At 50.6% G+C, this 13,952-nt stretch overlaps 1 protein-coding gene and 1 long non-coding RNA gene across 2 annotated transcripts; one reads left to right on the top strand and one right to left on the bottom strand.

Moving 5' to 3' along the window:
* The first annotated feature begins 2,445 nt into the window (after positions 1 to 2,445).
* LOC128941554 (avidin-like) lies at positions 2,446 to 4,432 on the top strand. Its single transcript, XM_054283390.1, has 4 exons — positions 2,446 to 2,553; positions 2,650 to 2,857; positions 3,238 to 3,358; positions 4,387 to 4,432. Exons 1-4 carry the CDS (start codon positions 2,479 to 2,481, stop codon positions 4,430 to 4,432), a joined length of 450 nt encoding a protein of 149 aa, XP_054139365.1. The 5' UTR covers positions 2,446 to 2,478.
* Positions 4,433 to 5,120: 688 nt separating this feature from the next.
* On the bottom strand, positions 5,121 to 5,896 carry LOC128941680 (uncharacterized). The gene is made up of 3 exons (XR_008483571.1): positions 5,832 to 5,896; positions 5,545 to 5,729; positions 5,121 to 5,208 (listed from the first exon to the last, which is right to left on the bottom strand). It is a non-coding gene; the product is annotated as an uncharacterized LOC128941680 (long non-coding RNA).
* Positions 5,897 to 13,952: the final 8,056 nt, after the last annotated feature.

Below are 13,952 nucleotides of genomic sequence, written 5' to 3'. Positions count from 1 at the left end.
ATCTAAAGCTGCTGAACTGCCACAGCTGACATCCTGCTGATAGCCAAGTCACATTCTACTGTAAAAGCTTGCCCCCAATTTCTAAGGTCAAGGTCTTCTAAAACCCTCCTTCCCAGAGTGTGTATGGAGATTCCTCCCTTGCATGGGGATACCCCCTTCTTGAGGCTGAACCACAGAGATTTGCCCACAATTACTGGTATGAGAAACTTCAGGGTCTACTTTCTAATTGGCCTAGCTCGCTTTAATATACTAAATTCTGCTTGAAAATACTGCATCATACTATAGAAATTGCTATAGCTTCTAATCTGTAGTAATTAATTCTTACAAAGATATTTTTGTCTAATTATCATAATAAATTATTTGTTTTTATATAAATATATCTGATTTGCCATCCTCAATGCTGTGGTACTATATTGTATAAAATTTCTGTTCCACATGTATAATCCTTTAGACACAATCCATTGACAAAACCTGGGGCTAAGTTGGATCCAGCTCTGCCCAAACTCTTCAGCGGGCAGGATTCTAGAATGCAAGAGAGTGCTTTCTGAACCTTGTGATTCAGCTGGAGGGCTTATTTAATAAACATTGTCTGAAGCTCCCATTCTGCCTGTGGCACTGTCCCAGATAGTCACCCCCATAATCCCATGTCCTGCATCCCCTCCATCTCCCCAGGCAGGGGCAGATGCGTGGGCAGGTCTGCGTCCACTCCAGGGCTCCTGTGGGTGCCACGAGGGACTGGGAGTGCCAGCCAGGGGACTCCCAGCATAGGCAGGGGGTGCTGTCACTGCTGTACCTGGGAGCTGCCGCTGCACAGTGAAGCCAAAGCTGGGGCAGCTCTTGGCTGCTGGGCTCCTTGCAGGGGTGACAGCAGGATCTGCTTGTTGGTGGCTGCTGCTGCGCTGTGCCAGGAGCCCAAGGAGGTCCCAGCTGTGTTCAGGGCCAAAAGGGTCATGTAAGAGCCCAGCTCATTTCTCCACAGGCCCTGCAGGTGAGCCTGGGGCTTGTGTGGTGGCTCGGTCAGTGCCCAGGCTCAGTCCCACGTTCAGCCTGGCTGAGCAGGGCATGTGTGTCCCATGGCACAGCCCCTCGCCTTGGCAGCTGTGACCAGCGCATGGGCAGCCCTCAGGAGAGCAACCCTCAGCCTCTGGGCAGGGCAGCAGAGCTGGAGGTACCCGGTGGAAGGGGGAGGTGACCCACAGCAGCCCCAGCAAAGCACAGCCAGAGCTGGCAGCCTCCTTGATCATGGACACTGCCCTGTGGCATGGCCCAGCATGGTAGAGGACGGTGCACCCAGAACCTGCAGCCCCTCAGGCAAAACCTTTGTGTGCTGGGGTGGCAGAGCATGGCACAGAGAAAACACACACCACGGGGATGGCACTGCCAGGGCATGCAGCCCCTCACCCTCACCCTGCACCTGGGACAGCTCAGCACAGCACAGCACGGCTCAGCACAGCCAGACTGCCCCAGGGCTGCTCTCACCTCCCTGGATGCAGCAGAACGGGCCATGAGCAGGGCCAGGGCAAGCAGCAGCAGCAGCCCTGGGTGCCCATGGTGCTGGTGGCCGTGTGTGGTGCCCAGACTCTGCTCCTTTTATATCAGAGGGGGCTGAGCCTCCTGCCAAGGGACACCCATGAGATAGGAGAGCCCCAATCCCTCTGGATAGTGATGGAGTCTCAGGGGAACACTGAGTGAGCTGGCAGGGAGCACAGCAAGGGCAGCAAGTGAGAAGAGCATTAAAGATACCACAGGCAGAGTGTGGGAGCTCTGAGGACACCACAGGAAACACGTTGGATCTCTGGGACACCACAGAAAGGGTGGAGGAGTTCTGGGGACACCACAAGAAGGGCTTTTATCTCTTTCTGGCCATGGCAGGACTTCTTCAGTGCCAAAGTGCATCCTTAATCTTCAATAGCTATCAGGGCTGGCAGATATGAAGTAGCCTCTCCCTCTCCCTCTCCCTCTCCCTCTCCCTCTCCTTTCCATTCTTCAGCAGATCATTATGCTTCTCCAGTGTTGCCATTTGTGACAAATGCTTTTTTTTGCTCCCAGGGGAGAATTTCTGGCCAGAGGAATAATGTTACACAGCAAGAGCAAACTCCCATATGTGGCCCTCCTGCACCTGCTGGTATCTTCCCACGTCAGAGCCCACAATAAATGGAGAGGGACAAAGATGCAAAGAAGCTTTCCCTTGGGGTCAGTGAAGGAGGCTAGAGGGGTACTGTGGCACCACAATACTGGAGCATGTCACCTGGGCTGTCCACCTGCATTTATCTTGGAACAACGGCATTCTGGGAAGAACAACTGTCATGAGCCCCTCTGATAGCTGATAAATTTGGGGACACCCAGATTTCACAATGTCCTGCCCAGAGCTGCCACGCACCCATCTGGCAGCAATAAAAAGGAGAGGGAGCAGGAGCCTCAGCAGAGACCTGCAAGGAGCACATCCCCAGGTCCATCAGCTGCCTGCCTGCTGCAGAGATGGTGCAAGCAACTCCCTTGCTCCTCGTGCTCTTCCTGGCCCTGGGGGCTCATGGCCTCCAGGCTACCCAGCAGGTACCATCAGGGCTGGGATGCACAGGGTGGGGTGGGCAGGGGGGCTGTGGCTGCAGGCTGTGCTGTGCCACAAGTGCTGAGTTCTTTCCTCTGCAGTGTAAGCTGACTGGGCAATGGCAGAATGACCTGGGCTCCAACATGACCATTGATGAAGTAAAGGAAAATGGTGACTTCACTGGAAGGTACCTCACAAAAGTGAAGAGTTCCCCAGAAGAGATCAAGGAATCACCTCTGGTGGGGTCCCAGCAGCTCCCATATTGGAGCCAGCCCACCTTTGGTTTCACTGTCCACTGGAATTTTACAAGTATGTAGACATTTTTTAGCATCCTTGCTGTGTCCCCAGACCTCCCCTCTGCCCCCCCTGCAGTGTCCTTGCTGATTCCCTGCCTTCCCCTGCACTATCCCCACTGCTCTCCCTCCCTGCAGCTCCCCCATCCCTGTCCCTGGAGCTCCTCGGCTGCTGCCAGCTCCAGCGGCTGCAGGAGGGGCAGCAGGGGCTGGAGCCTGCACTGCCTGCCCATGTCCGTGTGACACCCCAGCCCTGTGAGCCCTCCTGCTGCTTTCCCCATCCCCTTTGTGCCCAGAGGCCGGGGACAGCAGGGGTCTACTGTCCCCTGTGCTGGGACAGGCACTGACCTGCCACCTTGGCCACGCTCCCCTCCACCTCCTGTCCTGTCCCCACAGATACCATCACTGTTTTCACGGGCCAGTGCTTTGTGGATGCTAATGGAAAGGAGGTTTTGAAGACCATGTGGCTGCTGAGGTCACACGTACGGAGCCGCACAGATGACTGGAAAGCCACCTTGTGAGCTCTCTGTCCCTGCCCTGCACACGTACCCTGTGCACTCCTGAGGGGTTTGGGCTGTCACAAATATATGATTTGGGTCACTTAGGAGTCACTCTCACAGGCGTTGGCAAAAGGAGGTTTAATCTCTGTTTGCAAAAACAGGACTTAGCAAATCTCCATGGCAAGATTCACTTGATTGCTTTGTGCAGGGGTAAAACATAGGAAGGAGAAAATGGGTTAAAATCAATCTAGAATGATTTACATGGAGGCAAGAGATGGAGAAGGAGATGAGAGACCCTTCAAAGGAATCAGAAAGTTCAGGAAGGTGCCCTCTGCTTTCTAAACTACTGATGGATCTGAGCTGGGGCTGGTTCCGCTCTCAGTCTCAGACCTGCTCTATGGTTTCTGTCTACAGGACATGGCTGCACTTAACCATTGCCTAATTTAACATTGATAAGGTGATTTGGGAGGGTTTACCACAATTACAGCAGAGATTTAATTCTAGATCCAGGCTGGCATTGAGGGGCCTCACTTAGGAATGCTGTGGTAAAGTCATGGGATGATTGACCTTAGTCATCAGTCAGTCTTCATCCTGGATGTAGTGTGAGATGGCAACTACAGGAATTTTTCACAGTTCCAGTAATGATAACACTGTTCCACTTGGGCTGTGATTCAGGCAAGTAATTCCCCAAGGCTTTTGGAATATTGGTTTGCTTGATAAAGCAACAGAAGGACTTGGTGTGCAAAGTGTATGTGACAAGCTCGAGGGAAACTTCACCACCTGAGAGGCATTTCCAAAGCCCAAGGCCTAAGAAGGACTCCTGAATGGCCCAGGGTGGGGATGAAGGGCGGTGCTCCCAGCCTGTGGTGCTCAGCATTTGGCAGAGCTGCTGCCAGTGTGAAAGTGAGAGAGGACAGGGTGCTTGTGCACAGCTTCCCTGGGCGTCCTGACAAGGTGCAAAAGTTTTGGGAGGGTACAGGGCTGGGTGGGCACTGGGGCACTCCCATGTCCCACCCTGACATTTCCTCTGAATGTGTCCCCTCAGGGTTGGCTACAACATATTCCGGCGCAAGCATATTCTCAAGGATTGAGGGCTGGTAGCATTGGAGCTCCCAGAGAAGAGGAAGAGCCAGGTTGTAGCCCATCCTCCTGGGTCAGCACCTCCTTCAGCACCTCCTTCACCACCTTTATTCTCCCAATAAAGCTTTTCTGCAAACACACACTGTCTCCGCTCTTTCACCAATCACTGCCCCTGTTCCCTTTCCTCAGTAGTGACCTCTCTTGCCACTATCCCTGAAGGCAATTTTGTGACCCTCTCTGGCTTGGGCTCCTCTTTGTCAGCCCACCCATCACATGGAGCTCCTTGGGACCCCAGCTGCTGCAGGCCAGCAGGACCCTGCTCAGCCTGGAGTGATGGCCCGTGGCCCATGGCCCACTGGGCGTCTGCAAACAGCTCAAAGTCTGCTGTGCAAGGGGCAAGGACAGAGCTGGGAAGACCAGGGGCTCCCCCAGGGCAGGCAGAGCCAGCTGGGCACCCCCAGCATGGCAAGAAGGCACCCGCAGTGCTGGGCACAGAGCTGCTGGGGCAGCAACAGTCCAGGGCTGCAAGTGCTGGGCACAGCAGAGCGGCTGCAGGCGGATGCTGGCTCCAAGGCACACATCTCTGCAGCAGCAGCAGCAGCAGCAGCTGTCCCCAAGGCTCTGTCTCTTCCCCAGGTGAAGGCCTGAGCAGGCAGCAAGGCAGGGCTCTGGGGACACTCACCAATGTCATACTGCAGGCTGATCTGCAGCTTGGGCCACAGCATGATGAGAGCGAAGGAGGTGTAGAAATGGACATCGTAGGTGTTGTACATCCGGTACTCCTGGCCTGGCAGGACAGGGCAGGTGGTGAGGGAAAGGAGACTGCCATGGGCAGGGGACAAGGGGCAAAGCTCCTCCCTCCACAGGGCCCTGGAGAGGGGCATCTTTCCCAGCACAGGCAGGGGCTCCCATTCCATGAGGGTTTCATTCTCTGCACAGAGCACCAGGCATGTGGGGAACACTCCATGCCCTATCCTTCAGGGCTGCAAGGGCTTTCCCTGGGAATAGCACTGCTCCCTACCCACTGGAGTGTGAAAAGCATCCCCATGGCAGGTTCAGAACACATGGCTACAGTAATGGGAGGGCTTGAGGCTGGAGAATGCCTCACATCCTTGTGAGTTACCTTCCAAATAAGCAAACCTTCCGTACTCCCGCAGGACAGGGAGGAGGTGGGACAGCTCCGCCCCTGCCGGCCCCTGCAGCTCCTCGGCACGGCAATCAGGGAGCACCTCCATCCAGATGGTCCCTCCATCCGTCAGGAAGTAGAGCTCATTGAACAGGGCTGACTTGTACCAGGAAGGCAGCTGGCTGTGGGAAAGAGGGAAGCTCAGCCTCGGAGGCTGAGGCGGCGATGGTCCTGTGGCAGCCAAGCCCAGGAGGCCACGGGGAAGGTGCTCCCATCTGCCCTACCTGTCCTCCAGGATGGGATTCTGCCACGCTTCGATCTTCCTCTCCCACTCCTCATAGTGTGTCAGAGCATCACTAACTGTCAAGAACAGCCCCAAAGTGGTATGAACAGCTTTTGGAGAACCACAGCAAGGACAAGTGTTGCCTTGTGGTATTATTCCAATAGACAAGCAGTAGGAAGTTTGGATACAGCCTAAATTTGGGAACAAGCCACAGCATCCTGGGGAGATTCTGAAGAGCCAAGCAGGCTGGAGGAAAGAGCTGTGCCCTGGCTTGGGTGCCCACAAGCAGCACGGCCACCCACTTGCCCTGCTCTCCCTGCACCCATCCCACGGAGGAAGGAGGCACTCACCAGGGGGTGAATCCAGCCTGCCATCCTGCAGGAGGTCCTGCCACACCTCTCTACCCAATCCCAGGGGATTGAATGCCGTCACATGGGTGACTCCTGTGCCAGCCTGAACAAGGGAAGAGCATCATCAGGGGCTGCTCCTTTGGAGGAGAACATTGATTCCCACCCCTCCCCAGTGCCACCAGCAGGACATGACACTCACTTCTCATGGGCTGCCCAGCAACTCTCAACGCGTTGCTTCAGCGCTGCTGGACAGCAGCCGTGGTGAAATGCTGGGAAAGCAGCAAGCAAGGAGCTCTGCCCTCGGGAGCGGGAAAACGCTGGGAAAGGTGCTAACAAGCAGCTCTGCCCTCGGGGATGCTGTCCCCGCCTTACCTTACCTTATAGTCATGGGGGATGACGGGCGAGACCTGCCGGCAGGTGAGCACCACCTGCTGCCCCGGCAGCTCGTAGACGAACCAGGCACGGGGGTACAGGGCATGGTAAAAGGCGTAGTGGCCGCAGTAGCCCCAGTTCCAGCCCTGCAGGCTGCTGGGTCTATCCACGGACAAGACCTGCTGGCACACTGTGAACTGTGGAGGAGAGGAGCAATGCAGGGGTGAGAGGAGCCCTGTAGCAGATGTCCCAAGGGAAATAAACAGTGCAGGAGACTTTTTCTCCTTTTTATTGCCTTCATTAAAAATGATCAGCAGAAGGCTGGAAGGCTTGACGGGTCCGCGGCTTCTCCATTGTCACTCCCAGTGTGACTCGGAAGAGGAGGAATGTGCAGCTTTCTTCTCTAGGGGGCAGAGCTGGGGCTCCTGTCCTCACGAGAGCAGTGGCTGTACACCCCGTGCTTTGCCGTCCTGGGGTCCTGGCTCCAGCTGAGGTCTCTGGTCAGGGCGAGGGGCAACAAAGGTCCTCAGCATCTCTGCAGGCTCGGTACTTTGTTCCTCATGTCCAGACATCACTTTGATCTCTTAATTCTGTGTCGGCTCATTGTTTTTGGGGTCTTTTGGTTAGTTTGATGGGGTGACTTTCCCATGGCATGCTGGTTCTGAAGTTATTTTGCATGCCCTCTGATGTCCCCCCACCATGTCCCCTCCTTTCACTGTGAGAAGGGCCATCAACCTGGCTTTTAGGCAGGACCCTCCAGATACAAAAGGAGCAATTAACGAAAACGACCAGTGATTCCAATATCAAATAGGCAGAACTCCACTTTGGCAGCAACTGGTTTTACTTGTTCATTCTGCAACCTTTCTTGAAAAGAAATTGGCAGATTTTTTACTTATAACAGTCCCTACTCCTTTTCTTTGATCAAGCCTAAACTTAAGCTCGCATCAACTTGCAATTTCAGACTCATGAGCATCATATTTCTTTATTTTATTTGTATTGATTATAAATTTCTTGAGCACTCTGGTAATCATGGTTACTTAACTTTGTTACCTTTCTTGGTTTCTTCAGGTTAAAATTTTTGAGAACTTTAGGTTGGTCTGCCTGGCCAATACTACTATTTTAATGAAGCAGGGAAGTAAGCATAGTAAGAAGAGCAATCTTCCAAGTATATACACTGTGAGGAAAGCTACTTTTCCCCATAAATCTTTCTTGAAAATCCATAGGTTATCCCACCAACTGGAATCAAGTGTAAGAATTTTTTCTTGGTTATTTACATATGCTGTTTTTTAAATTTCCTTTGAGATGTTTCTAATAATTGCATTTTTTATCTCTAATATTGCCTGGAGCCTGATGATGCTGTTTAACATAGATATCGGGGACCAAACTTTGCCCTTACAATTTTGGGTTCTTCCAATTTCTATTGCACTTTTCCTCTTCTGTTTGGTTTCTCTTAAATCATTGCATATAGGAACTCATAAACTTGATCCAGTTGCTTTGGGTAATAAGAAGAAAGTTGGTTTTGGAATAAACAGGGCAGGAGACTTTTTCTCCTTTTAACGCCTTCATTAAAAGTGATCAGCTCAGGATTGGGCAGCTCGACGGGTCTGCAGTCTTCGTCGTCTCCCCCAGGGCGACAAGGAGGAGGAGGATAAGCGCAGCTTTGTCCACTAGGGGCAGAGCTGGGGGTTCTTGTGGGAGGCAGATGTTGATGACTGCCTTTTTTTCTCTGGGTCTCCGGAGTCGGGACGACCCCCGTGCTCAGGGTGAGAGGGGCTACAAAGGTGTTCAGCATCTCTGCAGGCTCAGCACTCTGTTCCTCACGTCTCGACATCACTCCAATCTCTCAGCTCTATGTTGGCTTGTTATTTTGGGGGTCCTTTTAGCAAGCTCGAAGCAGTAGCTTCTTGGGGTTATTTTGCATGTCTCTCCCCTCTCCCCCCACCCCCCCCCCACCCCCCCCCCCCCCGCTCCTAAGTCTCTTCTCCTCACTGTTAGGAAAGGTCCCCACCCTTCACTGTCCCAGAGAAGAGCCATTAACTCGGCCCCAGCTAGGGCTTTACTGATACAAAAACAACTATTAACGACAACAACCTGTAATTACCATAACACACAAGCAGCACCCCAGCAGCAACAGTCGTAACCTTTTTCTCACCAAAAATTGGCAGATTTTTGTTTATAACAGGTTTTGTCTTTCGAGCGCTTCAGCTGCCAGACCAGTCTCTTGGCAATTTAGTGTATGCTGTAGTACCAGAGATCAAAACCAGGTGTTTAGGGCTCTCTCAAAATGTGTTGTTAGTTTCTGTTGGGCATTCCCAATATTTACACGGCTTTTTCATTTTCCAAAAGGGGTTTATTCCTTTTTCAGTACACCTATAACATTCACATACTACATGGTAAATATACTTGTCTCTTTCTTTTTTCTCAAAAGATTCTAATTTATTTGGATCTCTTGGGATATACCGGGTAGCTGAATTCTTTACTGCTAATTACCTTTTACAAACCATCTTTCTTACTGCTTTTACTATGTTCTTTCTTTTGACTAGATCCACTAAGCTTGCTTCAGCAGCATCATATTCAAAGCACAACCAGGCTTCTCCTACAGGGCAATCTCCCAGGAATGGCTGCCTGAAAGTGGCAGTACTCTGGGCTTTCCAAGGCATTCTCTTATTTTTGTGATAAAGGACCAATTGGGAGAGGTTAACACAATTAGGGTTAGAACTGATGTGGACTCTAGACCATAGCTCACTTCTTACTCCTCATAGCGGGGTTGGTAGCACTCACTGCACAGCTCTCCTGGGCTCCCCAGAGCACCACCAGCAATCAGAGCCATCAGTACTACCCTTCCCAAGAGTCCAGTATGGGTCATCTTGCACAGCCTGCCCACCCGGCCTTGCCTTTTGGAGAATTTTATTGAGAAGAAGCTTCCAAGCTCTTTAGAGTCTCTTCTACACGCTTCTCTGGTTAAACCTCTCTTGGTCTATTCCCTAACAATTTTGGTTTCTCCTAGGGGAGTGCTCTGTAGAGGAGTGACCTGGAGTCTTTAGAACCAAGTTGGGGAACTTAACCAGAATTACTTATTTACAGTCTTAAACTTTTTACCAACATATTTTACACAGAACTGTCTTGAATCGTTTTAAGCTACGTTAGAGTTCTGATACCAATTATTTTCCCATACAGTTCAGTCTTTTTGACTCTTCCTTCTGAGAGTCAACTTTAAATCACAGTATACTCAGGTGAATTAACTTGTGATATGGTTGAATCCTGTCCAGTGCCCGGAGGTGAGAGTGGTGTGGACTTTGGCCCAATGCCAGAGGGAAAAACTGATGTTGACTCTGGCCCAATGCCAGAGGGAGAATGGGGTGCAGTCCGGTCCAATGCCAGAATGCCAGGGGGAAAAAAGCTGATGTTGAATCCTGGTCCAGTGCCAGGGGTGAGAGTGATGTGAGTCCAACCTTTTTCTTTTGGTCTGCATAGTCGAATTAGTAATGAAGAGTACCTGAAGCGGGCTTTCAAATAAAGGCATTAAGGATCTGCTATTTTATGATTCTATCAAAACTCAGTTTCTCCGGTTAATGTACTATTGGTTAATTTCTCTTTTTGCATAGCTTGCATGTTTCTCTCATCAACTTCTGCATACTCTGTATTTTGCAAGGAGTTGTATTTCTGTTAGCTAACTTAACTCCCAAAGTGCTTTTATTCTCCTATTTTTCTGTGTATTTAACTTACTGGTTTTCTGTTCTATTTTCAAGATCTTATCTATTTGTCTCTTGCTTCTGTTTCTTACTTTCACTAACAGCTTAAATACTACTTTTCTTTCAACCCCTTACAATTAATTTTTTTTTCTCACACTATTCTTCTACACAGTACACTTCCCTCTAAGGAGATGTGGTAAAACTTATAATGCACAATCTACATTACCTCTATTCTAATTCGTCTACATTCACTGTCTTTTATTTCCCATTCACTTTCACACATTCCTTCACACCCTCAAGACACAAACTGGATCATTATTGCTAGAAAATCACAGGTCCCTGTGGCTCCCCTCACCCTGGGGTTGGCCCACAGGTCTCAGTATCTCTGGGCCTCTTGGAAGGGCCCTGACTGTGGTTGCCTCTGGTGCACATTCACCTGTGAGGCTGTCTGTGTGTCACTCACGCTCTTACAGCTACGGCTCCCTCACACATCTGGAGAACACTAGTCTGATTTGCAGGTCACACACACACATGCTTCCACTGCCCCCCTTCCCACCTGCCCGGGAAGTTGAGGCTGACTTTGCTTGTGACTCACTCTCACACACAAGACAACAATAAGGTACCTTTTACTTTCACATCACTTATTACAAGTTTAGTGTTACTGGCCAGTTTTGGTGTTATTGGATATCCTTCCTACTTAGCTGGTTTTTTCTAACCTCAGGTGTTTTAGGGTATTTTTAGTACTTTGTTGGGACAGGACTTATCTGTTCCTGTATCTACTGAAGAATTCTAATTCTTTATTTAGGGGTCCCACTTCAATGTTTACCAAGGGCTCTTCTAGATGTTGCATCGGGTCCCCTAAAGTGTAAAGCCCTTCACACTTTTAATCATCACCTCTAAGGATCTTCCCGAAATTATCTTGTTCCCTGGCTATTGCCGCATCGAGACTGATTTTTCTACAAAATGTCCTGATGCGTCCTGCCTCTCCACAGTAATAGCAATGTCGTTCTCTCAAAGGGCCTTGAGGTGTCTCCATCCCTCTTGCACCTGACAGTAAAAGAGGCCTATCCTTGCCTCCTCCTGGTGGTGGACCCGCCCACCCTGCACTTTCTCTAGGTACAGCAACCATGATCTTAGCCTTGGCCTTTGTGTTTTCTTCCTCCCTCCTTAAATACACCTTCAATGCCTCTTTTAATAATTTATTTATGTCCTTCTCTTGCCAATCTTCCATCTTTTCCAGTTTTCTCCTTATATCAGGCCAAGATTTGGTTGCAAATTGGACTTTTAGTAGCATTTGACCTTCCGGGGTGTCTGGGTCTATTCTAGAGTACAATTGGAAGTTCTGCTTTAGGCGATTAAGCCAAGAAGCAGGAGATTCAGCCTTCTCTTGTGCACCCTCAAATGCCAATTGGGTGTTAGTTCCTTTGGGAACTGACTCTTTGATCCCCCCATATTATCAAAGACCTATATTCCATCATGGCCTTCCTCCCCTCCTCCTGGTTAGGGTTCCAGCTGGGCTCCGTTAGTGGCAATTTCTGTTCACCTGTTGGCACCTGGGGTCCTGGACTGTTATCTTTCTCCCAAATTCTTATGCCAGCCACCATTATCATCTGGACCTCTTCTGGGGACAATAATATACTCAGGATGGAATTCATCTCCCCCCAAGTGTAGATATTTGGACCTAGAAATTGATCTACCTGGTTGGCTATGCCCACTGGATCCTCAACTAAATGCCCCAACTCTTTCTTGAATCCTCTCACCTCAGAAGCAGTTAGGGGAGCATTCACAAAGCCAACACCTCCCGCTATTCCTCTGAGGGGAAAGAGTCTCTCCGCCTTGGAGGTCTTGGATCTGGTGCTACAGTAAGGCCCATCTTCAGATGCCAAGCTACTTTGAGAGATATCTGGGTTACCCTGAACTTTCTGCCCATCAGCAGGTGTATTTGCTGATAGCCGTTTATCGGGCGAGGAGGCATTTGTGTCCCAACTAGGAGGAGGTAAAGGGACAGCAATAGGAGGGGGAGAAGAGCCCGAGTGTATATTGAGCGGAGCTGGAGAAGGGGTGGAGAATGCAGCAGGTGGAGTAGGCGCTTGTGGTGATGCAGAAGGAACTGGAGGAGATACTGGGTTTATCATAGCGGAAGGTGAAGAGGTAGAAGGAGGAATTTGAGCAGGTGGTGATGAGATGGCAGCTGGGGGAAGAACCGGACCTGCTATTTGAGGTGCTTGAAGAAGAGGATTATAAAGTGGAGGGGCAGAAGGAGGCAAATAATCTCGAGGGTCCCATCTTTTACTAGTTCTATCATCCCCTCCTTCATTCCCCTCTTTCTTCCTCTGTACCTTACAAATTCGCACCCCTTCATCCTCAACAGCGCTCTGTAACCAGCACGATACATACAGTAATTGCTCAGGATCAGTATCTCCTCGAGCTGTCAGATAATTATTTAGTTGTTGGCACATCCACTTATCTTTTGTCCCACACCAAGGCCATCCTCCTTGCACGTCTAATTCCGGCCACACTTCCATACAGTAGTGGATCATTTTTACTTTATCTAATCCCTCCGTGGCCTCTATGGAATCCCATTTTACTAACAATTCTCCTAAGGGACTATTGGGATGTATATACCTCAGTTTCTTGCCAGTCTTTTTACTATTACAACCTCCCATTTTTCCAGATCTCAATAAAAGTCCCAAAGGTGCCTCTACTGACTGGGAATTTCAAAAAAACCTTGTTTGAGGAGCTTCAGCCTCCTCCACTGAACTTCAAATTTCTGCCTGATGCTCAGGACTTTATACTGAAACAACTGCCCAATCTCTTGATTGCCCAACTTCCCAACGTCAGGTCTTACATCTATCGGGACTTGAACACACGAAGCCTCGGCCTAATTTTCCGGGTCGTGCCTGACTCCCTCAGTCGGGAAAAACAACTGCCTGATTTTTAGTTTGCCTAACTCGCCAATTTTTAGGCTTCACCGTATCAGGACTTAAAAGCAAACCACAGCCTCCTTCGCTGGGGTTTGTGCCTGACTCCCTCTGTCAGGACTTACTTTGCCTGCACAGCTTGTGAAACACCCGAATCCTTCTAGGGACTGACAAATCTTACTCAGATCCTTCTCGAGACTTACAAAGGTGCCTGACCTCCCTCTGTCAGGACTTACTTTGGGTGCGTGCCACTCAAACACAAATTCCCTTCGCACGCCCGAAGGGGGGGGGGGGCCTTTATTCCCCCTTGGGAGACTCACTCACACTAATTCCACTCGCTTCCCCCTGTTCCTGGCCGGGTTTCTCGTGAAAAACCGGAAACGCAGTACTGAGGGGTCCACTCTCAGGTCGAGGGTCTGGCTGCCGGCCCGCGTCTCACTCACACACACATGCGCACATCTCCCACTCCTGCCACCGGATTTCTCACCAGTCCGGTGCTCCGGTGCTCCTCTGCGTCGCTGTCCTGAGCCGATCTCTCTGGTCCTGGTAGCCAGCTGTCCTCTGAAGATCCAAGACGGCCGGTCCTGAGTCTTCTTGTGCCGTGGCTATCCCCGACGAGTCCCCAGCTGAAATAAACAAGGCCAGGAGACTTCTTCTCCTTTTTAATGCCTTTATTAAAAGTGATCAGCTCAGGATTGGGCAGCTCGGCAGGGCTGCAGTCTCCCGTCTTCTCCCAGGGCGACTCAGAGGAGGAGGATATGCGCAGCTCTGTCCACTAGGGGCAGAG

Source organism: Melozone crissalis, unplaced genomic scaffold, assembly GCF_028551555.1.
Source record: "Melozone crissalis strain CALT ecotype California unplaced genomic scaffold, PUWL_Pcris_2 ptg000036l_1, whole genome shotgun sequence".
Classification (NCBI taxonomy): domain Eukaryota; kingdom Metazoa; phylum Chordata; class Aves; order Passeriformes; family Passerellidae; genus Melozone; species Melozone crissalis.
Note: the sequence above shows the minus strand (reverse complement) of the source record. Positions and strands in the feature narration are given on the sequence as shown.